Source organism: Salmo trutta, chromosome 23 (genome assembly GCF_901001165.1).
Source record: "Salmo trutta chromosome 23, fSalTru1.1, whole genome shotgun sequence".
Taxonomy (NCBI): Eukaryota; Metazoa; Chordata; class Actinopteri; order Salmoniformes; family Salmonidae; genus Salmo; species Salmo trutta.
In genome coordinates this window covers 24,565,456-24,592,367 of record NC_042979.1, presented here as the reverse complement: position 1 = coordinate 24,592,367, position 26,912 = coordinate 24,565,456, and the positions used below count along the sequence as shown (strand labels likewise).

Here is a 26,912-nt window from a genome sequence, read left to right as displayed (position 1 = left end):
CCCCACCCATCTGCCCTGATCACGCCCACACCCAGCCAGCCAGGCCGTCTACAATATGGCTATATCCTACAGCACAAGACAAACCAACCATCTCCTCCTACAAACAGGCTGTAAACCACGTCTGACAGAACACAAGCAACTCACCAAGTGATAAAAACACTACTAATCCTATCTAGCACCGTGCTCCAAGTCATGTATGAAGTTCTCTCAACCAGAACAAAGGGACCATTTTCCTGTAGTATTGGTCCCAGGGCTCACCAGGGGGGTTCTTCCCTCGTTCCCTGTACTGTAGAGGGAGAAAGAGCAGCCTCCTCACCAGCTGGCTCTGTGAAGAGATCCACTCCCCCATTCCTCCTCTCATCCATCCATCCCTCCATCCATCCACCCACCCCCCCTCCTCCACTTTGAGCCTTTTGGTTTCACTCCAGCCCCTGTTTGCCTTCTGTGGTTACACGGGCTTCCGATGCCACAATCACTCAACAGTGGAGGCTGAACAAGGCATTTAAGAGTCCCTGGCAGCCCCCCCCCCCCCCCCCCCCACACACACACACACACAAATCCAGTGTGAAAAAGGGGTCATTGTGCCACACAGTAGTACTAGTGAATGTGGGGTTGGCTGGAGGTAATGCTGACTGCTTTACTGATTTTAAATGCAAATTTTAAACCAATCATTCCTCTCCATCGTCCGCCCACATACGCAGTCAACTACCTCCTGGCAGCCCACTCTCACACACACACACACACACAGTCCCCTACCTCCTGGCAGCCCACTCACACACACACCTACCTCCTGGCAGCCCACTCACACACACACACGCAGTCACCTACCTCCTGGCAGCTCACTCACTCACACACACACACACACACACACACACACACACACACACACACACACACACACACACACACACACAGTCCCCTACCTCCTGGCAGCCCACTCACACACACACACACACAGTCACCTACCTCCTGGCAGCCCACTCACTCACACACACCACACACGCAGTCCCCTACCTCCTGGCAGCCCACTCTCACACACACACACACACACACCACACAGGTAGTCACACACACACACACACACACACCTCCTCCTGGCAGCCCACTCATATTCACACAGACACTGCTGCTGTGACCATGCTACAGTTCCCTGTCATGTCAGCTGATGGCTGCATCATACAGAATTTACATTGGGAGTGAAACTCCCCTGACACACACCACTAAACGGCTCATCTCTCACAGTTCTCACAAGCCTGGGTATTGTAAGCGTGTGTTTCAAGTCAGTGTGTTTGATGCCTGTGTACACGCACGCACACAAACACGCAGACACCCACACACAGACACTCACCCACATACACACACTGTGGCAGTGATGAAATTGTCCTGATTGAATCAGAGGTCAGGGACACCAAGCCCCTTTATATGTCACCACACCACAGCCTGGCATCATGGCTCCCTGGACTGACACACTTCTACCAACATCACATCTCATCTCTATATCTCACATCACACCTCTACTAACATATTTAATCTATGACACACAGTGAAAGCGGGGGGGGGGGGGGGGGGGGGTAGTCCAATAGCCACATAGGGCCAGAGGCTGTCTTCAATCCAAGACACAGGAAAGAACTCTGGGGATGGCCAAGGATTGTGACTGTCTAAAATAAGGCCCTAGCAGGAGCTGGCCATAGGAGGGATGGTGGGGTGGACAAAGTGGCCCTTTAGGCTAAGCTTAGGTCTGTCCGTTTTTGGTACAACGACAACCAGCCTCAAATAATAAAATAAAAAAAACAGGTCCTGGATCAGCATTCCCCTCCCCAAACCTGCCAATGAATCATTGGAGTCTAAATAATACAAGTGTCCCTGGATTACACATTTCTATGACAAAGTCAAACAAGAGACCTATACATTCTGGGTGGGTGTTGTGCTCACCTCTTTCTCATTTCAACACATGCTCAGGTATACTGGCTAGACTTCATCAACTCTCTCTCCTAGTCTCCAGACAGGACCAAGGCAAATCAACATGTCAAAGCCTAACCTGACAAATAAGGCTAACACATAGGCTAAAATGTAAATTAGATGGTTAATATGACGGTAATGAAAATGTTAAATAATGAGAAAGACTGCACAAACGACGGCCTCAGATTTCAGAAGTATAAGCAGGTAATTTGTATGTTTCATGCATCCTCCAACCTCTACCCCTGTAGGTGGTCCGTGTCATCGGTGCAGGGGTCGTGTGTGTACATTTAGGGTAAGTGTACCTATTAAGCCCACCAAAATCTAAGTTTAGACATTTCTAACATACTGTATACCGCCTTAATTGCTGTAAGAAAACTGGAGAAAAAAATGAAATATTAAATGTGAAGTTATGATTTTACAAGACAAAAATATTTGATCAAATATGCCCAGAGTGGGTTTAATGGGTGTTCCAAATAAGCCCACTTCTTAAATAATCTATTTTCATTTCCAAATGTACATTTCTTATGTAAAATGTGATTATTTGTAATAATTGTAGGGGAGATTAATACACTGCTCAAAAAAATAAAAGGGAACACTTAAACAACACAATGTAACTCCAAGTCAATCACACTTCTGTGAAATCAAACTGTCCACTTAGGAAGCAACACTGATTGACAATAAATTTCACATGCTGTTGTGCAAATGGAATAGACGACAGGTGGAAATTATAGGCAATTAGCAAGACACCTCCAATAAAGGAGTGGTTCTGCAGGTGGGGACCACAGACCACTTCTCAGTTCCTATGCTTCCTGGCTGATGTTTTGGTCACTTTTGAATGCTGGCGGTGCTTTTACTCTAGTGGTAGCATGAGACGGCGTCTACAACCCACACAAGTGGCTCAGGTAGTGCAGCTCATCCAGGATGGCACATCAATGCGAGCTGTGGCAAGAAGGTTTGCTGTGTCTGTCAGCGTAGTGTCCAGAGCATGGAGGCGCTACCAGGAGACAGGCCAGTACATCAGGAGACGTGGAGGAGGCCGTAGGAGGGCAACAACCCAGCAGCAGGACCGTTACCTCCGCCTTTGTGCAAGAAGGAGCAGGAGGAGCACTGCCAGAACCCTGCAAAATGACCTCCAGCAGGCCACAAATGTGCATGTGTCTGCTCAAACGGTCAGAAACAGACTCCATGAGGGTGGTATGAGGGCCCGACGTCCACGGGTGGGGGTTGTGCTTACAGCCCAACACCGTGCAGGACGTTTGGCATTTGCCAGAGAACACCAAGATTGGCAAATTCGCCACTGGCGCCCTGTGCTCTTCACAGATGAAAGCAGGTTCACACTGAGCACATGTGACAGACGTGACAGAGTCTGGAGACCCCGTGGAGAATGTTCTGCTGTCTGCAACATCCTCCAGCATGACCGGTTTGGCGGTGGGTCAGTCATGGTGTGGGGTGGCATTTCTTTGGGGGGCCGCACAGCCCTCCATGTGCTCGCCAGAGGTAGCCTGACTGCCATTAGGTACCGAGATGAGATCCTCAGACCCCTTGTGAGACCATATGCTGGTGCGGTTGGCCCTGGGTTCCTCCTAATGCAAGACAATGCTAGACCTCATGTGGCTGGAGTGTGTCAGCAGTTCCTGCAAGAGGAAGGCATTGATGCTATGGACTGGCCTGCCCGTTCCCCAGACCTGAATCCAATTGAGCACATCTGGGACATCATGTCTCGCTCCATCCACCAACGCCACGTTGCACCACAGACTGTCCAGGAGTTGGCGGATGCTTTAGTCCAGGTCTGGGAGGAGATCCCTCAGGAGACCATCCGCCACCTCATCAGGAGCATGCCCAGGCGTTGTAGGGAGGTCATACAGGCACGTGGAGGCCACACACACTACTGAGCCTCATTTTTACTTGTTTTAAGGACATTACATCAAAGTTGGATCAGCCTGTAGTGTGGTTTTCCACTTTAATTTTGAGTGTGACTCCAAATCCAGACCTCCATGGGTTGATAAATTGGATTTCCATTTATTATTTTTGTGTGATTTTGTTGTCAGCACATTCAACTATGTAAAGAAAAAAGTATTTAATAAGATTATTTCATTCATTCAGATCTAGGATGTGTTGTTTTAGTGTTCCCTTTATTTTTTGGAGCAGTGTATAAACTGATCATTACTATTCATCATGAAAGTAGCACTCATAACAGGGTCCAATGGTATACACAGAGATCAATGCGGACTTGTCAAACAGTACGCACCTGATCCAACTAATCAACTAATCATAGACTTCAATCAAGACATGACTGGTTGAATCACGTGTGTTATTGCTTGGTTATAAACAAAATGTACCCCCACTGGCCCACTGTGGATAAAAAGCCATAACACAAAGACTAGAACACACACAACTTTCAATGAATTATCTGAAAGCTGATTCACATTTGCTGTATTGCTATTCTTGTTGCTTAATTCAACTAGTCTTCCTGAAGCCTGTCTGAAGACTTTTTCAAATCTCCCTCTCTACTGTTGTATTACAAAGGTACAGGTGGTGGACCAAAAAACGGAATCACCTGGATGAATGAAGGACAACAATATGACAATGCCCTCACCCAAAAGTGCATGATTAGTCGCCCAATAGACGTCATTTTGTCCACCACTTGTAGGTCTTCTACTGTATCTCAGATATGCCTGAAACCTGCATCAATGACTGCCTGTCCACTCCAAACGTTTTGGAGAGAGTACAGAGGTTTCTAAATGTTCCTCATCTTGGAAAAGACACCAGGGCTTAATGAATAATATGCAGAACTGTAGTTTGTGTGTTTTAATCAACTTCAATCTAAAGAAAAAAACGATTTATGCTCATGTTCATTGAATATTAGGAATATCAACACACTATCCCCATGTGTTTCAATGCAAACCAGGCTTAATAGGAGCACACTGGGCTTAATAGGAGCACAGTGGGCTTAATAGGAGCACACTGGGCTTAATAGGAGCACAGTGGGCTTAATAGGAGCACAGTGGGCTTAATAGGAGCCCACTGGGCTTAATAGGAGCCCACTGGGCTTAATAGGAGCCCACTGGGCTTAATAGGAGCCCACTGGGCTTAATAGGAGCCCACTGGGCTTAATAGGAGCCCACTGGGCTTAATAGGAGGCTTAATAGGAGCACACTGGGCTTAATAGGAGCACACTGGGCTTAATAGGAGCACACTGGGCTTAATAGGAGCACACTGGGCTTAATAGGAGCACACTGGGCTTAATAGGAGCACACTGGGCTTAATAGGAACAACAGTAATGTGTGCTCTGTGCTCCTTATGGTGAAAAATAGAGAATAGCAAAGTCTACTCGTAAAATATTTGGAAACCAATGGTTTAGGGTATAAATATACACTATTGACTACAATATTATGTACAGTTAGTATTAATATATCGAACAATATGTATTTATTGCCACCTTCTGCATAGAGGGAGTGCTTTTTGTGCTACTGTACCTTTTAAACCCCCCTGAGATAAATGCCAAATTTACAAAAATGTAATCTATGTATACAATGGAAGGTTAATTTAACAGTAAAATAAGACAAAATGCATTTAAAAATGTATACTGTGAATGCCTGAAATCTATTATTTTGTTGTAGTTGCAAGTTATGTTGCTTTTGTGTGACTGTGACATGCAGGCATGAAAAACCTATATATTCAATTGGCAAGAAATAGTCATTACTGCCCATGAAATATGCTATCATGTGCATACATCAGTACATTAATCTCTTAATTTACATAAAGTATGATCACTCTTTTTTTTCAGCTTTGAAATTGGCCACTAGTGGGAACTGTTATTTAGTTGAAACAAACACTAAACAGCAGAAATGTAAAAAAAAAAAATGCATTCTTTATTTGAATCAAAAGACGGAAGTGAGTTTAACGGGTATGTGGGTTTAATAGGTACACTTACCCTAGATGTGTGTCTAATTCCACCCAATCTGTAGGTTTAACCAGTTTACCCCCTACCCATGTGAAATAGGTCATAGAGATAATGATATGAAGCTTATGAGGCCATCGGTAAACCAAAGAGGATCAATTGAATTGGACAAACCTAATATAGGCTGCCTCAAATAATCCCTACATTTGGGGAGCCCTCTTTCACTCTCTTTAAAACCCACCTACTTATAGCCAATATTATGAGCTTATCGCACCTGAACTCTTTCAGCTTGAACTTCTTCCCTCAGTCTTTTCCATGTGACTATTTCTGTCCCCTCTCTTTTGATAGTGTTTAAGTGAGTGTTTCCCAATTTTCATGTTCTATATTTCATAATTGAATGTTACGTTCGTTGGAATGATCGGACCAAGGTGCAGCGTGAGTAGCGTTCCACATAATTTATTAGAAAGTGAAACTTAGAAAAAATAAATGCAAAACAATAAAGAATAAATGAACCGTGACGACAATGCAACTACACATAAACAATATCCCGTAACCCACAGGTGGAAAAAATGCTACTTAAGTATGATCCCCAATTAGAGACAACGATAACCAGCTGCCTCTAATTGGGAATCATACAAAACACCGACATAGAAAATATAAACTAGACTAACCCCCCAGTCACACCCTGACCTACTCTATCATAGAAAATAAAAGCTTTCTATGGTCAGGACGTGACAGTAACCCCCCCCCCACAAAGGTGCGGACTCCGACCGCAAAACCTGAAACAAAAAGGGAGGGTTAGGGGGGGTGTCTAGTGTCGGCTCTGGTGCAGGAAGAAGAACCCTCTCATCCTGCGGATCCGCCAGCATCGGAGGCGGTTCTGGTGCGGGCCGAAGAACCCGCTCATCCTGTGGATCCAGCCATGGACCCAGGCTGTACACTGTGCCTGGACTGGGCACCAACGCAGAAGAAGACTCTGGCCTTGAAGCTAGAGGTCCCGAACCGTGGACCGTCTCAGGAGGTTCCGGACCGTGGACCGTCTCAGGAGGTTCCGGACCGTGGACCGTCTCAGGAGGTTCCGGACTGGGGAACTGTCGCCGGAAGCTCTGGACTGGGGAACTGTCGCCGGAAGCTCTGGACTGGGGAACTGTCGCCAGAAGCTCTGGACTGTGAAAGCGCACTGGAGGCCTGGTGCGTGGAGCCGGGACAGGTGGCACCAGACTGGTGATGCGCACTTCAGGGCGAGTGCGGGAAGCAGGCACAGGACGTACTGGGCTGTGGAGGTGCACTGGAGACCTGGTGCGCAGAACCGGTGCAGGATATACTGGACCGTGGAGACACACTGGAGGTCTGGAGCGTAGAGCTGGCACAACGCATCCTGGACAGATGACCACCTTCGCACGGCAAGTGCGGGGAGCTGGCACAGGACGCACTGGTCTGTGAAGGCGCACTGGGGACACAGTGCGTAGAGCCGGCGCAGGATATCCAGGACCAAAGAGGCGTACTGGAGACCAGGCGCACTGAGCCGGCACCACCCGTCCTGGACAGATGCCCACTTTCGCACGGCAAGTGCGAGGAGCTGGCACAGAACGCACCGGGCTGTGGATGCACACTGGAGACACTGTGCGTATCACCGCAAAACATGGTGCCTGACCGGTCACACGCTCCCTACGGTGAGTACAGGGAGTTGGCACAGGACGTACTGGGCTGTGAAGGCGTACACTGGAGACCTGGTGCGTATAGCCGGCATCAATTCTACCGGAACTTTAACACACTTCTCAGGACAAGTACGAGGAGCTGACTCAGGTGGCCTCGGACGGCTAACACGCTCCTCAGGGCGAATGCCGTGCATACTACGCCAAACCAACAGCTCTCTCTCATCCCTCTCCTCAACTTTCGCCGCCCATTCCTCGCTCAATCTGTCCCAATATTCCTCCTCGGTCTCTGACTCATTCCTCGGCTCCGCCGACCACTCCATGTGCCCCCCTCCCCAAAAAAAACGTTTTGGGCTGTCTCTCGGGCTTCCGTCGTGGTTGCGAACCCCGGAGTCATCGTTGATCCTCCTTTGCTGCCTCCGCCTGCTTCCATGGCAGGCTCTTGTCTCCTGCCATGATCTCCTCCCACGTCCAGGAAGTCCTCCACTCCCTTCTCGCTGCTGTGTCACGCTGCTTGGTCCTGGTTTGATGGGATATTCTGTCACGTTCGTGTGTATAGACGGACCAAGGCGCAGCGTGAGTAGTGTTCCACATAATTTATTAGAAAGTGAAACTTTAATACAAAACAATAAACGAACCGTGACGACAATGCAACTACACATAAACAATATCCCATAACCCACAGGTGGAAAAAATGCTACTTAAGTATGACCCCCAATTAGAGACAAAGATAACCAGCTGCCTCTAATTGGGAATCATACAAAACTCCAACACAGAAAAAAGAAACTAGAACCCCACATAGAAAATATAAACTAGACTAACACCCCAGTCACGCCCTGACCTACTCTACCATAGAAAATAAAAGCTTTCTATGGTCAGGACGTGACATTGAAGTCTTTCCCTGGAATGTGAATCGCTACAACTAGCTGTGTAAGAACATCTCCTTCCATTCTCCTGCTGGTGAGATGAAGGTCTATTTCAGGCTATGCATGAAGAAGAGGGTCTGTCAGAAAGTTTACTGAACGTAAATTATGAAATCATCTGGCCAGTCGTACTGCTTTCCTGACGCTACATTGAGAAAGCTAGCTATCTGTGCCTTTGTTTAGAATCCCACACATTTTTGGAACATTTTGTCATCCCAAGCTTCTCCTGGTTTGTTCTCCATTGAATGACGCTTGTATGTGAGCACTGAGAAGGAGAAGTTGTCTTTCCCCACTCGCTCTAATTCCATCTTTCACGCTCCGTCTCAATCTAAAGATCAGCCGTTTTAGATTGACCACCATGAATACAGTTAATCCTGAAAAACACCCACTTCAACAGGCCAAAGAGACATGATGGAACAATTAGTTTGGTGTTTACACCAAGGCCATCTACCATGGGGAGAGAGATAGACCATGGAGTAGAAAAGAGGAAGAAGAGAGTGAGTAGAGAGGACGAAGAGAGAAGTGCTAGCTAGCAGATGGCCTGAATCGTCCAGAGAGACAGTACTCTCGTTCTCTCCAGAGTCAGGGCAGCCATTAGGAGAAAGGCCTTCTGCTAGAGGAACATTTCACTGTGAACACTCAGTCCAGCATAGGGAGGAGGAATCCAACAGCCCAGCTAGCTATAGAACGAACAAACAGCCTCCAGCACCTGATCATGACACATGCATACACTCACATGTACGCTTGGGCACAGACACACTCACGCAAACACACACGCACGCAAACACACACGCACGCACGCAAACACACACGCACACACAGCTTACAGCCCCAAGATGTGTGTGAGTTTGTTTGTGTGTGTGTGTGTGTGTGTATTCTGTTACGCAACGGGAAAGCTCTTCCCATCTGTGCCTCTACAGCCCCCGCATCCCTGACCAGTGAAGCAAGAAACCATACATCAGCCTTGCACTCTGCCTCAGCTTTATCATCTTCACCCTCTTCCTCCCCATCATCATCCTCATAATTTCCCCTGACCCTCAACCTCTTCCTCCTTATTTTCCTCACCATCATCCTCACTCAGCCAACCACTATCAGAAAACATATCCTATTCTCCATCCCAGGAGCGTCATCTAACAGATTCCATACATTTCAAAATCCAGATTATCCCCCAAATACATGAGTGCAAAATCTCCCACATCATCTGTGGCATTGTAACTGACCCCACTCTCCTATTGTTGTGTGAAATGTAGTGAAACAAAGAGACCAGACAAGAGTGAGATAATCCCACAGATCGCAGCTGGGAAGGAGTAAGAGCGTTAGCCACATGCTAGGCCTCTTACTGTGCAGCCTGCCTGCAGCCCCAGCCAGCCAGCCTAGCAAAGAGCAAGGCCAGAGAAAGGAGAGGTGGACACTGTTTGTGGAGGGATTTTCAAAAAGAGGGTGGCTATGTGCTATTCATCACTTTCAATCTTTACACTGTGTGAGTGCATGTCACTGGAAGCAAAGCAGGTATATCCTACAGGCCTGAACTCAACAGTCATGAATGATGTCCCTATAGATGAAAATGGGTCAACAGTAATGAAGACTCTGAAATGATGAAGAATACGAGGAGATATTTTTGACTCGCACAATACAGATCATTCCCAATCAAAGAGAACATCAACAGTGCTGGAGAAAGAGAGAGAGAGTCCGTTTCCTGCCATACCCTCAGTACAGGGGTTAGTGTGCAGCTGCTGCCCCTCTCCTCTTCACCCCCCCAGCGCAGACAGTCTTATCTGCCTCTCTGCACAAACACAGGGCTCATCCTGGCACAGGAACGGGTGCCTGCTGCCAACGACCCACAGCTTGATCAACGACCCACAGCTCGGTCTGCTCTAATAGGGTGCCAGGGCTGCTGCGGGAGGGCGGGCTCTAAAATGCCACTCACCTTGTCAGCAGAAAGCTGACCAGGGAAACCAGGTCAGAAGGAGCCACGTCACGACACCACTGCAGCTAGCGTATTTGAACCCGACCGCTCAAGCCTCTAGCTCCGAGCTAACCACTCTGTTAGCTCGAGCCGTAACTGGGCCTCGAGGCTACGAACAGGTTAAAGATATTACTGAAGATGATTGTTTGGGGAGAGAGAGAGGGGAAGAGATAGATTTCTTTTGTCCAGGACTACAGTAAAAGCTTTTTAGAAAAAAGCTGGTTGGGTTTCAGAAATAGTCGTGGACTGAGTCAGATGCCTCTCTCAGCCGGCGTCCCAAATGGCATTCTTTCCCACATATAGTACACTACTTTTGTAGTGCACTACATAGGGGACATGGGATGCATTTGGGACACATGCTCTGTCTCCCATGGTTGGCTGGCTGCGGCTCACAGACACCTGTGGTTGGAATTCCACACACGGAACCCTGGGAGCCAAGCGTCTGTCTGAGGAAGACCTCCCTGTCTCAACTCGGACTGACTGCATTTGTTATTCACTCAACTGAACTCACATTCCAGGAAGATAGAGGTAACTCTCCTACACAAGGCCACTCAGAAGACACAGTCAGGTATACACACAAACACACACAGGAACTGAGTGACACACACACTTTGAGGCTTATGTATCCCTCTATACCCTTCACAAAGAGCGTACCTGCTTAGAGACAAGGGGGAGAAGACAAGAGCGTCAAAATGCACTGAGAGAAGAGTGAATGAGGAGGGGAAAGCTGCTTACACAGACAAAAGAAAACAATGCTCACAATTCATTGTTCAGCAATTTTTAGGAGGAGCCCCATGTCTCACAAGGTTTAGTGGAACTATGACCGTGCAATGAACAGGCAGTGAAGAGATCACCGAGTAGGCAGGTTTCCATGGTTTACCTCAGTCAAGAGGTCAAACCTGACATTTCAGCCAAGGAACATGTAAAGTACCAGAAACTACACACAATAATCAAGTGCACCAATTCCAGGACCAGCAGTTGTGAGATTAAAATTGAAACCATTAGATTTCACTAGCTTAGATGCTCTAGTCTAAATCCTACCAGTGTGTATGACAAGACTATGAACACATCCCCCCTCCCTCCATACATGTCAGTCAGTCAGTCAGTCAGTCAGTCAGTCAGTCAGTCAACCCTGCCAGGAAGGGGTCAGCGTGCAACAGCCTCTTAAATCTCCAGACATGAATGGAGCAGCAACTAGAGCTAAGATTAGAGGGCAGCCGCCACTCACCCAGGTCTCCATGGAAACTGTTGTCATGGGAGGCTCTGCTGGCCGGTGTTGAGTCCGGATCGAGTGGGGGCCAGATCTGTCCGGTCTTGCGGACGCTCACAATGGTGGCCTCGGACATGACCACGTGGCCCTGCTGGCGGTGGCGCTTCTGGGACTGTGGCGTGGGGGGACTGCTGCTGTCAAACGAATGCTGGGAGTTCTGGGAGTTCTGCGAGGGCGAGCGGCTCTTCTCCCTGAAGGGCCGGCGGTAGGCCGTGGTAGGACTGGGTGACACGTGGCTGGACTGGCCAGACGAGAAGTCCTCCTCGCTGGATGTTAGGTTCTCATTGGAACTGCAGTCTGGTGTGTAGCCACCGCCCCCGCCCCCCACGTCCTCAAAGCTCCCGGGAGAGTAGGAGCGCCGGGGCCAGGTCAGGTGGTGCTCTTCTCCGATGTGGTCCCTCATGATGACGCCCCCTCTTCCATCCCCCCCGCCCTCGCCCAACATCACCCCGCCCACGTAGACGCTGGTGTAAGGCTGGAAGTCAGAGGGTTGCCATGGGGGTGGAGGGGGCTGTTTGCCCCCGTTGGCCTTGGGGTGGCGTGGGTTGGGGTCCCCGTCCTCGTATTCAGCATCGTACCCACAGGTGCTCTCTGTAGAGCGCCCCCTGTAGACCGGCCGAGTGCGGAGCTCACCTGCCACAGTGGCCAGGTTGCCTGGCAGGGAGTGCAGAGATCTCTTGCGCTCCATCTGCATGGCCTGGCTGCCCAGAGTGCTGATCTTGTCAGAGACGTCTCGGTCATTGACCCTGACCAGGCCCCTGTCATGGTGGAACTCCATGTTGGTGTAGAAGGGCTGCTGCTTCTCCTGGCTCTTCCCTGCATCCCCCGCAGAGTGAGAGTTTGCCCGCTTGATCCTCTCAAAGTTAGACCTCAGCGCTGCCACCCCCAGTCCCATGCCAAGCTTGTCATTGGGGTCAGATGCTAGGTCCTTGTTCGGGGCTGGGTGTTGGCGGCGAGGGGATATACCTCCTTTCTGTTTGGAGGGCGAGAGGCCGTCTGTCTCGCAGGGCTCTACCTGCTGGGGTCCCTCGAAGGCAGACTGGAGCTCCAGCCCGTCTCCGTGGGAGGCCGACTTCCGGGCTGGAGGGGGTCTAGGTTTGGACCTAGCCTCCCCCACCGGTTGGAACCGGCTCCGCTCCCCCTGTTCCTGCACGTGTGGCTGCTGAGACTCAGCACCCAGCCCTGCCTGGTCCCCTACCTCATTCATCTGGGCCTTCCTGAAACCCCAGCGCTGGCGGTCATAGCTCTTCCTCTCCTTGGCCAGCAGCGTCTGCAGGTAGATCATACGGAAGCGCTCCTTGTTCACCTCCAGCTCTAGCCGCCGGATGGAGGCTTTGCACTTCTCCAGCTCCTGTTCGATGCCCCCCACCGACCTGAGCTCCATCTTTGGGGGGTCCGACTCGGGGAACTGCGCTTTCCATGCTTCAATAAATCCCACAGGCTCCACCATTGTTGATATTTACTGTACAGCAGTAGATCTGACTGGGGTGATGTCACCAGTAGCCTACGGGGCTCGTTATTTCTCGTCTATCATACAGTTTCTGACAGGGAAAAAATCGTAATGTACCTAGAGAAACTACTATAGAAAAATACCATTCATATTAATGGTATGTTAAACCAGTTCATAAACGGACAATTGAACTGTTGTCACCTCTTTGCCGATTCGCAGTCACAATATATTTAATAGTCAACAATAGAATAGAACAATAGGCTTATCACTCAAACCTACGAATGTGTCAGACACGAATCATATTTGACGACGGTCTCGCCTCTTCTGCATTATTCCAGAAAGAAATGAGACATCTCCTGTGCGGATGATCTTCTGGATATAGAACTCCCGTGTGACGAGAAAGTGATAACGGCTCTCCAACTACTTACTTTCCATTGTCTTTTTCAAGTCAAGCTTTTTCCATATATTCCATAATCGATTAACTTCGTTTACTCACATGACAACATCCCTGTTCCATAATCACCGGCTCCAGCTGTTCCTAGCTCTTTATACCAGCTCAGCGTCCAAGGAGAAAAGAGAGAATGATGGTTTTCCCACGACAAATTCATTTTATCTTGTTCCTATTCCGAATCGAGGATAAATGATCATTTGTTTTGCCTTGTTATCCCATGTTTTCGCGGTTCATTGTTAGTGTGCAGTTTATCCAGATCTTCACCGTTCATCGCCTGTGGACCCCTGCGGTTGCGTGTTCCAATCTCGCACTGGAGACCGAGGGCTGCAGGAAAGGGAGGGGCCAGACGGAATATGATTGACAGTGGTTGCGCTCGGTTTCCGTTCAATTAAAGAGACAAGGTATGGATGTATTCAACTGTATTCCACATAACAATGATCCGGCACTATATCATTTATTGATATTTCAGTAAATCCTATAAGCATAATCATCTAAGCGAAACTCTTGGATGTAGCCTATATTCCATGTATATCTGTCTTTATATGAGCATTGCAGCCAAGATTGTAGAATGGAGAGTTAAACATCTATTGTTGTATTATTCTCTTCGTATGGACTGAGAAAATGCTAATTATATGCTACAGTAATTGAAATCAACCTGCTGTGCAGGTGTGATACTTCTGGGCGAATGGCACTTCCGGAATTCATAATATGACACCACAATGCCACCTTGTGGGCTGTTCACGTAAAGAATATATATACAGTAGGCTAATGATTATTATAAACTGGGTGGTTCGATCCCTGAATGCTAATTGGCTGACAGCCGTGGTATTTCACAGGTATGACAAAACAGTTGTTTTTTACTGCTCTAATTACGTTGGTAAACAGTTTATAATAGCAATAAGGCACCTCGGGTGTTTGTGATGTAGCCAATATACCACGACTAAGGGCTGTGTCCAGACACTCCGTGTTGTATCGTGCATAAGAACAGCCCTTAGCCGTGGTATATTGGCCATATACCACACCCAGTTGGGCCTCATTGCTTAAATAAACTCCATTCAAATCGACAAGTCCACAATATAGGAGTACAGTAGTTGTAGTACAATAGTAACTTTCTATCGGCGGTGGAAAAAGTACCCAATTGTCATACTTCAGTAAAAGTAAAGATACCTTCATAGAAAATTAAAGTCACCCAGTAAAATACTACTTGAGTAAAAGTGTAAACGTATTTGGTGTTAAATATACTTAAGTATCAAAAGTAAATAATTTCTAAAAATATACTTAAGTATTAAAAGTGGTATGAATAGTTAAAAATTCCTTATATTAAGCAAACCAGATGGAACCATTTATTTTTTTATTTACGGATATCCAGGGGCACACTTCAACACAGACATCATTTACAAATGAAGCATGTGTTTAGTGAGTCCACCAGATCAGAGGCAGTAGGGATGATCAGGAATATTCTCTTGATATGCATTCAAAATGTAACAAGTACTTTGGGGTTTTAGCAAAAATGTATGGAGTAAAAAGTATATTTTCTTTAGGAATTTAGTAAAGTAAAAGTTGTCAAAGGTACAGATACCCCAAAAATGACGTAAGTAGTACTTTCAAGTATTTTTACACAACCGCTTTCTATGTCTAATCTAATTAGCTGACATACTAACAATATTACATACATACAGGTAAACTGCCAAAATAAAGGAAACACTTGAGCAAATAAGGGATACAAAGTATATTGAAAGCAGGTGCTTCCACACAGGTGTGGTTCCTGAGTTAATTAAGCAATTAACATCCCATCATGCTTAGGATCAGTTGGCCATTATTTGGCTACCATGGCTAGAAGAGATCTTAGTGACTTTGAAAGAGGGAGAGAACCCATATTTCCCTCAGATTACACAGATCCACAAAGAATTCGAAAAAACAAACCCAATTTTGATAAACTCCCATATCTATTGGGAGAAATACCACAGTAGCAAGGTGTGCGACCTGTTGCCACAAGAAAAGGGCAACCAGCGAAGAACAAACACCATTGTAAATACAACCCATGTTAATTTATTTTCCCTTTTCTACTTTAACTATTTGCACATGAAATTACATTTAATGTCTTTGTTCTTTTGGAACTTTTGTTAGTAATGTGTACTGTGAATTTTTGTTTATTATCTAGTTAACTTGCTTTGGCAACGTTAATGTGTCCCATGCCAATAAATCCCTTAAATTGAATTGAGAGGGAAAGAGAGATGGGGAAACGAAGCTTCCGGAAGCAATGAGGCTTTACAGCCAATTGTGTCAAAAATAGGTAAATTACTAGGTGATTCATTATTTGTTCACAATGCACATTAGTGACATCTGCTGGACAGCAATAAATAGAAACGTGTGATTATTAGTTTTTCTCCACTAATCCGTGGTGCAGCGGTAAATCTTTGGTTTTAATAGCCTTACCTCAATTGGATTTCTAAATTCACATCATACTTCCGTTTTTTGCCTTCAAATGTATGGTTTTTCAAAAATGGAATCCATGGCATTATTTGGGATGCTTCAGACAAGCTATTTTCAAAATAGTGTTCCTAAAGCAGAATTCCACGCCATACCCTCACGTCCCTGAATGTTCCCTTTGTGAACAACTAGTCAGGTGAAAGTCCCTGCACAAATTCCGAAATATATTTATAAGTACGATTTCCAGTACAGTTGGGTGTTTGAACGCAGTTTAATTGAAGAAAGCACCGGAAACAAGGCGAAATCAGTGGGATCTCGCATTTTCAACACATGGTTTTAAAAAGCACATGATCAAACGAAGCTTCGGACATCGTTGATGATGTACAAGGTCACATCATGACGTCAGTGATATTCAGATCAGAAAATCGGAGTCTTACAAAGAGTCACGAGTTGGAATTCCGAGTTGGATGACCGTTCAAAACGATTTTTCCCAGTCGATGCTCGTTTTTTTCCGACTTCCCAGTTGTCTTGAACGCACGGACGTCAGAGATTTCCGAGTTCCCTGTTGTTCTGAACGTTGTTCTGAAAGTGCAGTGGTGTAAAGTACTTAACTAAAAATACTTCAAAGCACTACTTAAGTAGTTTTCGGGGGTATCTGTACTTTACTATTTATATTTGACTACTTTTACTTCACTACGTTCCTTAAGAAAATATTGTACTTTTTACTCCATACATTTTCCATGACATCCAAAAGTACTCGTTACATTTTGAATGTTGAGCAGGACAGGAAAATAAACTCAGCAAAAAAAGAAACGTCCTCTCACTGTCAACTGCGTTTATTTTCAGCAAACTTAACATGTGTAAATATTTATATGAACATAATAAGATTCAACAACTGAGACATAAACTGAACAAGTTCCACAGACATGTGACTAACAGAAATGGAATAATGTGTCCCTGAACAAAGGGGGGGGTTAAAATCAAAAGTAACAGTCAGTATCTGGTTATGGCCACCAGCTGCATTTAGTACTGCAGTGCATCTGGACTGCACCAGATTTGCCAGTTCCTGCTGTGAGATGTTACCCAACTCTTCCATCAAGGCACCTGCAAGTTCACAGACATTTCTGGGTGGAATTGCCCTAGCCCTCACCCTCCGATCCAACAGGTCCCAGACGTGCTCAATGGGATTGAGATCCAGGCTCTTCGCTGGCCATGGCAGAACACTGACATTCCTGTCTTGCAGGAAATCACGCACAGAACGAGCAGTATGGCTGGTGGCATTGTCATGCTGGAGTGTCATGTCAGGATGAGCCTGCAGGAAGGGTACCACATGAGGGAGGAGGAGGTCTTCCCTGTAACGCACAGCGTTGTGATTGCCTGCAATGACAACAAGCTCAGTCCGATGATGCTGTGACACACCGCCCCAGACCATGACGGACCCTCCACCTCCAAATCGATCCCGCTCCAGAGTACAGGCCTCGGTGTATCACTCATTCCTTCGATGATAAACGCGAATCCGACCATCACCCCTGGTGAGACAAAACCGCGACACGTAAGTGAAGAGCACTTTTAGCCAGTCCTGTCTGGTCCAGCGACGGTGGGTTTGTGCCCATAGGAGACGTTGTTGCCGGTGATGTCTGGTGAGGACCTGCCTTACAACAGGCCTACAAGCCCTCAGTCCAGCCTCTCTCAGCTTATTGAGGACAGTCTGAGCACTGATGGAGGGATTGTGCGTTCCTGGTGTAACTCGGGCAGTTGTTGTTGCCATCCTGTACCTGTCCCGCAGGTGTGATGTTTGGATGTACCGATCCTGTGCAGGTGTTGTTACACGTGGTCTGCCACTGCGAGGATGATCAGCTGTCCGTCCTGTCTGCCTGTAGCGCTGTCTTAGGCATCTCACAGTACGGACATTGCAATTTATTGCCCCGCCCACATTTGCAGTCCTCATGCCTCCTTGCAGCATGCCTAAGGCACATTCATGCAGATGAGCAGTGACCCTGGGCATCTTTCTTTTGGTGTTTGTCAGAGTCAGTAGAAAGGCCTCTTTAGTGTCCTACGTTTTCATAACTGTGACCTTAATTGCCTACCGTCTGTAAGCTGTTAGTGTCTTAACGACCGTTCCACAGGTGCATGTTCATTAATTGTTTATGGTTCATTGAACAAGCATGGGGGTAAACAGTGTTTAAAAACTTTACAATGAAGATCTGTGAAGTTATTTTGATTTTTACGAATTATCTTTGAAAGACATGGTCCTGAAAAGGGGACATTTACTTTTTTGCTGAGATTAGTTCAATTCACGCACTTATCAACCGAGCATCCCTTGTCATCTGTATTGCCTGTGTTCTGGCGGATTACTAAACACACATACTTCCTTTGTAAATTATGTCTAAATGTGGGAGTGTGCCCGTGGCTTTACATTTTTTTTTAAATGGTGCCATCTGGTTTGCTTAATATAAGGAATTTGAAATGATTTATACTTTTACTTTTGATACTTAAGTATATTTTAAACCAAATACTTTTAGACTTTTACTCAAGTGGAATTTTACTGGGTGACTTTTACTTGAGTCATTTTCTATTAAGGTATCTTTACTTGACTCAAGTATAACAGTTGGGTACTTTTTCCACCACTGTGAACGCGGCACGTATCGGCACACTGCTTCGCGATTTCGACGCATGCCTCGGAGCTCCAGTATTAAACGTAAAATACCCCAGTTCTAATATTTTTCCACCTAATTGGTCTTTTGACCAGTCACAACATATTTATTTTTTCAGAACTGATCTGATTGGTCAAAAGACCAATTACTGGAAAAAATATCTGGAATTGGTTACGCAGCTAAAAATCACCAGATCTCAACCGAATTGAACACTGAAGGCAGCGAAGCAAGTGTGCCTCATACTAGGTTATGTTTGCACATAGCATAATTGGGCTAAGCGATGTCAGCGAGGCGAAGCATACATCTGTACCACAGACAGAAGGGGTAAACCCAGACACGTCACAGGGGCTATAAAGCTGAAGCATCCTTTAAGAACGTTTTCTCAGAGGAAGTCCAGTCGCAGGTAGTGGGAGTGAATGGAACTAAGTGAAACTGAGCAGATGTTCTGCAACATTCTCAATACATTTTCTTGTTCCCAAAACTAGAATGTTACAAACACAGTGCACTTAGTTGTAAAAAATTGTGTTGTTTAGGAATGCAAGGTCGAATTGAGTTTGTGCACAAGCGCACTTCACAGAGGAGGCATTCCCTAACGGAAATATGTTACAACACGCCTACCTTGCTTGTTCTGCCCACTATGCTTCATTTTCTCCCACTGTAAATGACACAGATTAACTATCTTGGGTTAGCTATACTGAACAAAAATATAAACGCAACATGTAAAAAGTGTTGGTCCAAAGTTTCATGAGCTGAAATGAAAGATCCTGCAATAGACTGTACAGGGGGGCTAGGGTCAGTCTGTCCTATCTGGTGAAATTGTCCTGTCTTATCTGGTGTCCTGTGTGAACTTAAGTATGCTCCCTCTAATTCCCCATCTCTCTCGCTCTCTCTGAGGACCTGAGCCTCAGGACCATGCCTTCAGGACTACCTGGCCTGAAGACTCCTGTCTGTCCCCAGTCCACCTGATTACCGGACGTGCTACTGTACCTTGTCCCAGACCTCTTGTTTTCGATCCTCTCTCTCTCGCTCTCTACCACACCTGCTGTCTCGACCTCTGAAAGCCAACTGACATTTACTCCTGAGGTGCTGACCTGTTGCACACTCTACAAGCACTGTGATTATTACTTGACCCTGCTGGTCATCTACGAACGCTTGAACATCTTGAAGAATGATGTGGCCTTAATGGCCATGTACTCTTAGAATCTCCACCCGGCACAGCCAGAAGAGGACTGGCCACCCCTCAGAGCCTGGTTCCTCTCTAGGTGTCTTCCTAGGTTCCTGCCTTTCTAGGGAGTTTTTCCTAGCCACTGTGCTTCTACATCTGCATTTCTTAATGTTTGTGGTTTTAGGCTGCTGATGTAAAAAGGGCTTCATAAAAACATTTGATTTGAATGATATGCATGCTTGTCATCCTCACCAGGGTCATGACCTGACTGTAGTTAGGCGTCGTAACAGACTTCAGTGGGCAAATGCCCACCTTCGATGGCCACTGGCACGCTGGAGAAGTGTGCTCTTCACAGATGAATCCCGGTTTCAACTGTACCGGGCAGATGGTAGAAAATGTGTATGGCGTTGTGTTGGTGATTTTGATGGTGGCGGTTGGTTTATGGTATGGGCAGGCATAAGCTACGGACAACACAATTGCATTTTACCTATACCAATATGAATGCACAGAGATACCGTGATGAGATCCTGAGGTCCATTGTCGTGCCATTCATCCAGCGCCATCCCCTCATGTTTCAGCATGATAATGCACTGCCCCAAGTTGCAAGGATCTGTACACAATTTCTGGAAGCTGAAAATGTCCCAGTTCTTCCATGGACTGCATACTCACCAGACATGTCACCCATTGAGCACTTTTGTGATCCTCTGGATCAACAGCGTGTTCCAGTTCCCAGCAACTTCACACAGCCATTGAAGAGGAGTGGGACAACATTCTACAGGCCACAATCAACTCTATGCAAAGATGTGCTGCATGCATCACACCCACACCCCTATTATTATTATTATTATTATCTTAAGGTATGTGACCACAGATGCATATCTGTATTAAGTCATGTGAAATCCATAGATTAGGGCCTAATGGATTTTTTTTCAATTGACTGATTTCATTACATGAACTGTAACTCAGTAAAATCTTTGAAATTGTTGCATTTATATTTTTGTTTAGTGTATTTGAACACTTGCCAAGCCTAACACTTATGGCAAACAATGAGTTGGTATGAGCACAAAGACTGGCACTCTGACTACAAGACACAATAATACAGACCCAAATAAAGTTTCAATAGTTTATTAAACTGAAACCACAATCTCAGTGATGCATGTTATAATCATTGAGCACAGGTAATGATCAATCAAATGTACAGATGTTCCCGTTAACTCCCCACCATGTTAACACATCAGTTTAACTGCAGCTTCAATAAGTTACATGATATTGCATGATAAGACATGGGACAATTTTATTCAACAGGTATAGAACACAGCTATATTGCAAGTCACTAATAAATCAAAGCCAGTCTTCTGTCCTAGTTTCTCACAACTAATAGTAGTTGAGTGGTAATATTGTTAAAGTTCAGACTCCATCTTCTGGCCCAGTACTGTGCAAATTCCCAAACAATAGGAAATATTTCTGATCAGTGATAAACACTTAGTGATACTGTAGTATTTATCTGTAAAATCTATTGTGCCAAGCAGTTTTGTACAATATTTTACTATAGAAATATAGATAAATTGCATGGCTACTCACAGCTGGAGGGCATGCACTACTGTGTATTGTACATGGATATAAAACTATAGTCAACCTGGTATGAAATACTGAAGGTAGGAAGACGCAGGGAGGAATGTCAGGGACATGGAAGACTTCCCCTGCATATAAGAATCCAAAATGGCACCATCTCTCCCAAGTCTAACCACGATATAAGAAGTCAGTTAAACCCCCACCCACCAATCCCACACCATCTCATGCCACTTACTATTTGGTCATTTTTTCCCATAACATTTGAATATACTGTAAATGCATTGTACCCATGTCTGCAAAGGTCACATATACAGAGGAGGCTGGTGGGAAGAGCTATAGGAGGACAGGCCCATTGTAATGGCTGGAATGGAATTAATGGAACAGAGTCAAACATGTAGTTTCCATGTTTGATACCATTCCATTTCAGCCATTACAATGGGCCCGTCCTCCTATAGCCTCCACTAATATACAGTACGGGTCAAGACATCCGAGGTGTAATGCTGCCCAGAACACACATGCTGAACAGGACAGTTAGCTGTAGAGACTATCATATCAGACTACATGGAATGGCAGGTTTTAGTCATCACCTGTAGAGAAAGGGAAAATATGATGAGTACAAAATATCAGAACAGAAAAACATGTCTAAAATATATTTTTACTGCATTGCCAAAAGACTACATCCAGTATATTTACATGCAAGCAAAACACTAGATTTGACACCCACACTGATATCTGCGATTGTGTGGGAGCTTAAGCTGCAAGTGTAGGTGTGCGAAAAAATAGACACTCAGATAAAGTCCATTAGAAGAATGGTGACAAAGAAAAACAGGAATATGACGTAGACATGGCTTGAAATATCAATCCAATATCAAACACAACATAGCCAACTAACTCGGACTTCTATGGCTGCATTCAGACAGGCAGCCCCATTCTGATATTTTTTCGCTCTGAAAAAGATCTGATGTGAAAAGATCTGATATGATTGGTCAAAAGACCAATAAGTGGAAAAGAGATCAGAATTGGCTGCCTGTCAAAACATTTTACAGAGTCCTTGTTTTAGTGTGCACTGAATACATTTTTTAGGATAGGCTTTTCAGTCAAAAGCCTATCCTGAATCGATATAGCCTGTCAGAGACAAGTCAATTAAATGTTTTGCGCAGCAGCCCTGGCCGTCATCAAGTTGCAGCAACAGCAGAAAGCTGCCTGAGCACCAGATGGACAACTAGCCCAAACTGACAAGAACAGCAGAAATGTATTGATCTAATGGTCTCAGCTGGTCAAAGGCAATCATGTAATGCAAAAATATGCTGATGTCTGTAGTTGATCAAAATGTTATAGCTATGGGTCATCTCTCCATTATACATTTTTGATGTGAAGTGATTGGTGTGTTAAGGAGTGTGGTGGTGAAAGGGAATACTCACTAGTGAAAAGGGAAGCCAGTGGAAGGCATTGAAGGAGAAAGCACACAGTTGTTAAAGAACAGACACAGTGAAATCAAACCAAGGCATCTACCAAAAGACATGCTTCACAGAGGTATGTTTCCATGTTGGATTGCTGAAAAACAAACCTATTAAGTAGACAATAATACTAGTGTGATGGTATGGACTCCTTGGGACTACTATTCTAAAAGGTATACTGCACCTTTCAAAGACTTGTAAGACCCCCGAAGGGGGAAAAAACCACTCTAGATCAGAGTTCTGTATAAACACACCCTGCCAGCCAAGTTGCACCCAATAAGGATGAAGCATTCAAAGACACTGTACATGATCTATATTCAAGTATGTGCCCATACAAAAACCACACTGTATAGAAATGATCTGGACACCATGTTCGCTCAGTCCTGGTAAAGAAAGACAAAAACACTTTGATTCAAAGGGTTCATGAGTGTATTTTTCTTGAAATATAAAAAATAAAACCTTGTGGGACTTTTGTGTCGCAAGTTCATGGTTGGAGTAGTCAATTGGAAAACCTGTATTTTTAAAGTAAAAAATGATGTAGCCTTTTCTCTCCTTTGAATCAAAATCATGACCCACAAAGACGGCAACATTTACATCCTAAACCCAATCCTGCCAACAAAACAACAATAAATGTAATAAAAGTCAAGTAAAATAAAAAAATACAAAGACAAAATACCCTTAAAAAAATGACCGAGGGAAGGCCAATTAGATTTTTGTTTTCTGCACAAGGAAATAGGGGCACACATCAAGTGTCATAACTATATGGACTAAATGTTAAATAAAGACTAAAGCCATGTAGGGGAAATAATCTAGAAATGAGCAAAATGGATTGTGTTGAGGTAGCTGTGCTCTGCCTACAGCAGAAAAACTGGCTTTTCAAATCAATTTTTTTTTTTTAAATCCATAAATGTCATTTTTACATTGATGTGGGGAAATGACTAAATCATAAATGGAAAAACCCAGTACAGTTCATGCTAGGTTAAAGAACATGCAGCTTCCATTTTCAGGATACTTCTGTTTCGTTTTCAGCTATGCATACACAATCACTCCACAAACCCTTATCTTACCCACCTCCTGCTATCTAGTGCTTGTCCATTGGCTCTGAAAGAGTTCTAAGTTTATACTGAAGACAACAGTAAACATTAAAAGGTAACCCTACCCGTTCTCTTAGCCACTCCTCCTGCAATCCGTTCCAACAATTTACAAAGTGATGAACAAAGAAAAGTTACATAAAATAGTGTTACAATCTCTGTACAGGTCAATGGACTGCTTTTAAATATCTAATTTGTATACTAATATGAAAAGGGCAGCGCAAAAATATGATTTGTACTGTAGTGAAAGAGAAAGTGATAATCCCAAATCATTAAAAAAATTCAAATTTAAAAAGGAAATAGACAACAAAAACATACATTATTTTCTGTTTGAACCAGCAAAAAGTCCACAGCTACAGGAGTGACGGTCAAACTGACACTCACACAAAAGCCTCACCCACTCACAATTTCAAAAAGACTTTTCAATATTATTTTTTAAGTTTGTGTTAAACTAGGTCCTTCTCATGCACGCTCGGCAGGCACACTCCAAGTCTACACAAACACACACACTAACTATGCACACACAGGAGGAGAGAGGGGGGGGGGAGGTTGTGCTCAAGTCAGTCAGGACCAGAACATGTCTGCCATGTTAGTGTCGGTGCTGTAAATCCACAGCACCAGGGGGAGGGTGAGGGCCACAAAGGGCCAGGAGATGCCCTCCATGCATGCAGACAGAGAGCAGCCTTTGCTGCTGGGCTTCTCCAGCTCTTTACCAGGGTAGTTCTCCATGTAGTTCCTGGCTGCTAACTTTAGGACCTCGTCCAGCAGGAGGACGGGCAGGGAGAGCTTCAACACCATCAGCCACTGGGTCAGGTTCAGAGGGGTGATCTGGAAGATGATCTGTAGAGAAAGTAGCAACATGGGTGAGGAGGATAACCTCTCCTGCTTTTTCAGTTTCTCCACCTATCCCACCCGTTACACTAGCATTTAATTGTTCTAGAAATCATTTCTGGTAGCCTCAGGTTTATTATTATTGCAGGTAGTCTCACCGGCAGGGGCTCCACGTAGAGGATAAGAAAATGCAGGGACATGGAGAGGCAGATGGCTCCCAGCAGCCACACGTTCTCCCAGGGGGGCATACGCAGCAGGGACTGGTTCTCTGACACACTGAGGGAAACAGAGAGAACAACTGGGCTAAGTCACTGATTAAAAACCCATTTGGGAGCCATTTGCCCATCATTTGACCATGTGTACCAGATTAATCTCACAACATTATGCTACTAGTGTCAAGCCTAAAGCAACAGTGGAGAAGTTCAAAAAGAGAGAGGTAATGTGAAAGATGTAGCGGCAAAGTCTGACCTGTTGAGGGCGTTGCACATCTCAATGGTGACAAGCACAGACAGGGCCATGGTCATGGGGTAGGGGGATTCAAACAGCTCACACTCCAAACCCTCAAACTCTGGGTTGTCAGGACCACACTGCAGGAAGTGGCTCTGTGGGCAGAGGAGAAAAGCCGCTCAGTAAGTCTATGCGTGAGTGTGCCTGCGTTTGAGTGCGTGTGCGTTGTATTGGCATTGTTCTCCTACCAGTTGGTAAAAGGTGATCCTGGGTCCGTCCTCAGCAGCGACGAACCACCAGGTAGCAGCACCGACTGTAGCCGCACCCACATAGCCTGAAGAGGCAGAGCACAGGAGTCACACATGGCTATCTGGATACACACAACAGCCTAAACACTTGTTCAACTAAGCCATAGTTTTAAGCCATATTTCACTTTTGTGAAGTTTTTTTCTCCACAGAAGGCAAGTGAACTCACATCCGATGGCGAGGTATCTGAAGAAGAGCCATCCAGAGATGAGGGGCTCGCGGGCGTTGCGGGGGACCTTGTTCATGATGTCCAGGTCAGGGGGGTTGAAGCCCAGTGCAGTGGCAGGGAGGCCGTCAGTCACCAGGTTAACCCACAGCAGCTGGACAGGGATCAGAGCCTCAGGGAAGCCTAGAGCAGCCGTCAGGAAGATGCTGTAGGAATGGTAGAATAACATTATTTACGTGAGGATGAAGGCTTGTTAACCCTGGCACTGACAACCTTTTGATTTTCTTACTGAGCGATGTGGGGTTGTGATAAATGACGCCCAGTCCCTAAATAGTGCACAACTATTGACCAACGCCCTATCGGGTCAAAAGTAGTGAACTTTAACTGGAAATAGAGAGCCATTTGGGACAAAGCCGTGATCCTTACCAGACGACCTCTCCCACGTTGGAAGAGATGAGATAACGGATGAACTGCTTCATGTTGTTGTAGATGGCCCTGCCCTCCTCCACAGCCGCCACGATGGTAGAGAAGTTGTCATCAGCCAGGACCATCTCAGAGGCCGACTTAGCTACAGCCGTGCCTGAACCCATGGCGATGCCAATCTCTGCCTTCTTCAGAGCAGGGGCGTCGTTCACGCCATCACCAGTCTGGTCATGGGGAAAGGACAGGGCGTGGTTAGCCATCTACTTTTCTACAGGATAGCTTTAGACTAATCACATATGGATTAGAGGTTACATGACATGCTGAGGGCTCATCATGAAAACCAAACCACAAAGTGTAGTTTCAGTTCAACGCTGCACAGAAACTGATGAGGCAGGTCTCAGGAGGACATCGTCTCACTCACCATGGCTGTGATCTCGTCCATGGACTGCAGAAACTCCACAATCTTGGACTTGTGGGACGGCTCCACGCGGGCAAAGCAGCGTGCATTGACCACCGCGTCTCGCTGGGCAGCCGGCGACAAGTCGTCAAACTCGCGGCCGGTGAAGGCCATGGAGGAGACATCGTCTTTGTCACTGAAGATGCCGATGCGGCGGCAGATGGCAATGGCTGTGCCTTTGTTGTCGCCGGTGATCATGATGACGCGGATGCCGGCGAGGCGGCACAGCTTGATGGAGGCGGCCACCTCCGCCCTGGGAGGGTCCAGCATGCCCACGCAGCCCACGAACGTCAGGTCCGTCTGGGGAGAGAGACAGTCAGACCAGAGTCCTGGATTTG

General features: G+C 45.8%; 2 protein-coding genes across 4 annotated transcripts in view; both read right to left on the bottom strand.

The window, feature by feature from the left end:
• LOC115159648 (breakpoint cluster region protein-like) overlaps positions 1-13,897 on the bottom strand; it is a 136,818-nt gene extending 122,921 nt beyond the window's left edge. The window contains exon 1 of the mRNA XM_029709583.1: positions 11,633-13,897. Coding sequence (XP_029565443.1) covers positions 11,633-13,124 — 1,492 coding nt within the window. The 5' untranslated portion in view covers positions 13,125-13,897. The remainder of the gene's footprint in view (positions 1-11,632) is intronic.
• A 7,036-nt stretch (positions 13,898-20,933) lies between these two features.
• Positions 20,934-26,912, bottom strand: part of LOC115159647 (sarcoplasmic/endoplasmic reticulum calcium ATPase 2-like) — a 71,531-nt gene continuing 65,552 nt past the window's right edge. Inside the window, exons 15-22 of one of the 3 annotated variants that reach the window (XR_003868926.1) lie at positions 26,539-26,874; positions 26,121-26,341; positions 25,698-25,900; positions 25,471-25,556; positions 25,244-25,377; positions 24,934-25,051; positions 22,818-24,784; positions 20,934-21,983 (exon numbers count right to left, since the gene is read on the bottom strand). Coding sequence is in view for 2 of the 3 variants with exons in the window: in XM_029709582.1 (XP_029565442.1) it covers positions 24,509-24,784; positions 24,934-25,051; positions 25,244-25,377; positions 25,471-25,556; positions 25,698-25,900; positions 26,121-26,341; positions 26,539-26,874 (1,374 nt within the window). In the remaining variant the exon portion in view is untranslated. Of the gene's footprint in view, positions 21,984-22,817; positions 24,785-24,933; positions 25,052-25,243; positions 25,378-25,470; positions 25,557-25,697; positions 25,901-26,120; positions 26,342-26,538; positions 26,875-26,912 lie in introns of those variants that run through there. The other 2 variants (XM_029709581.1, XM_029709582.1) reach the window with 2 other exon arrangements.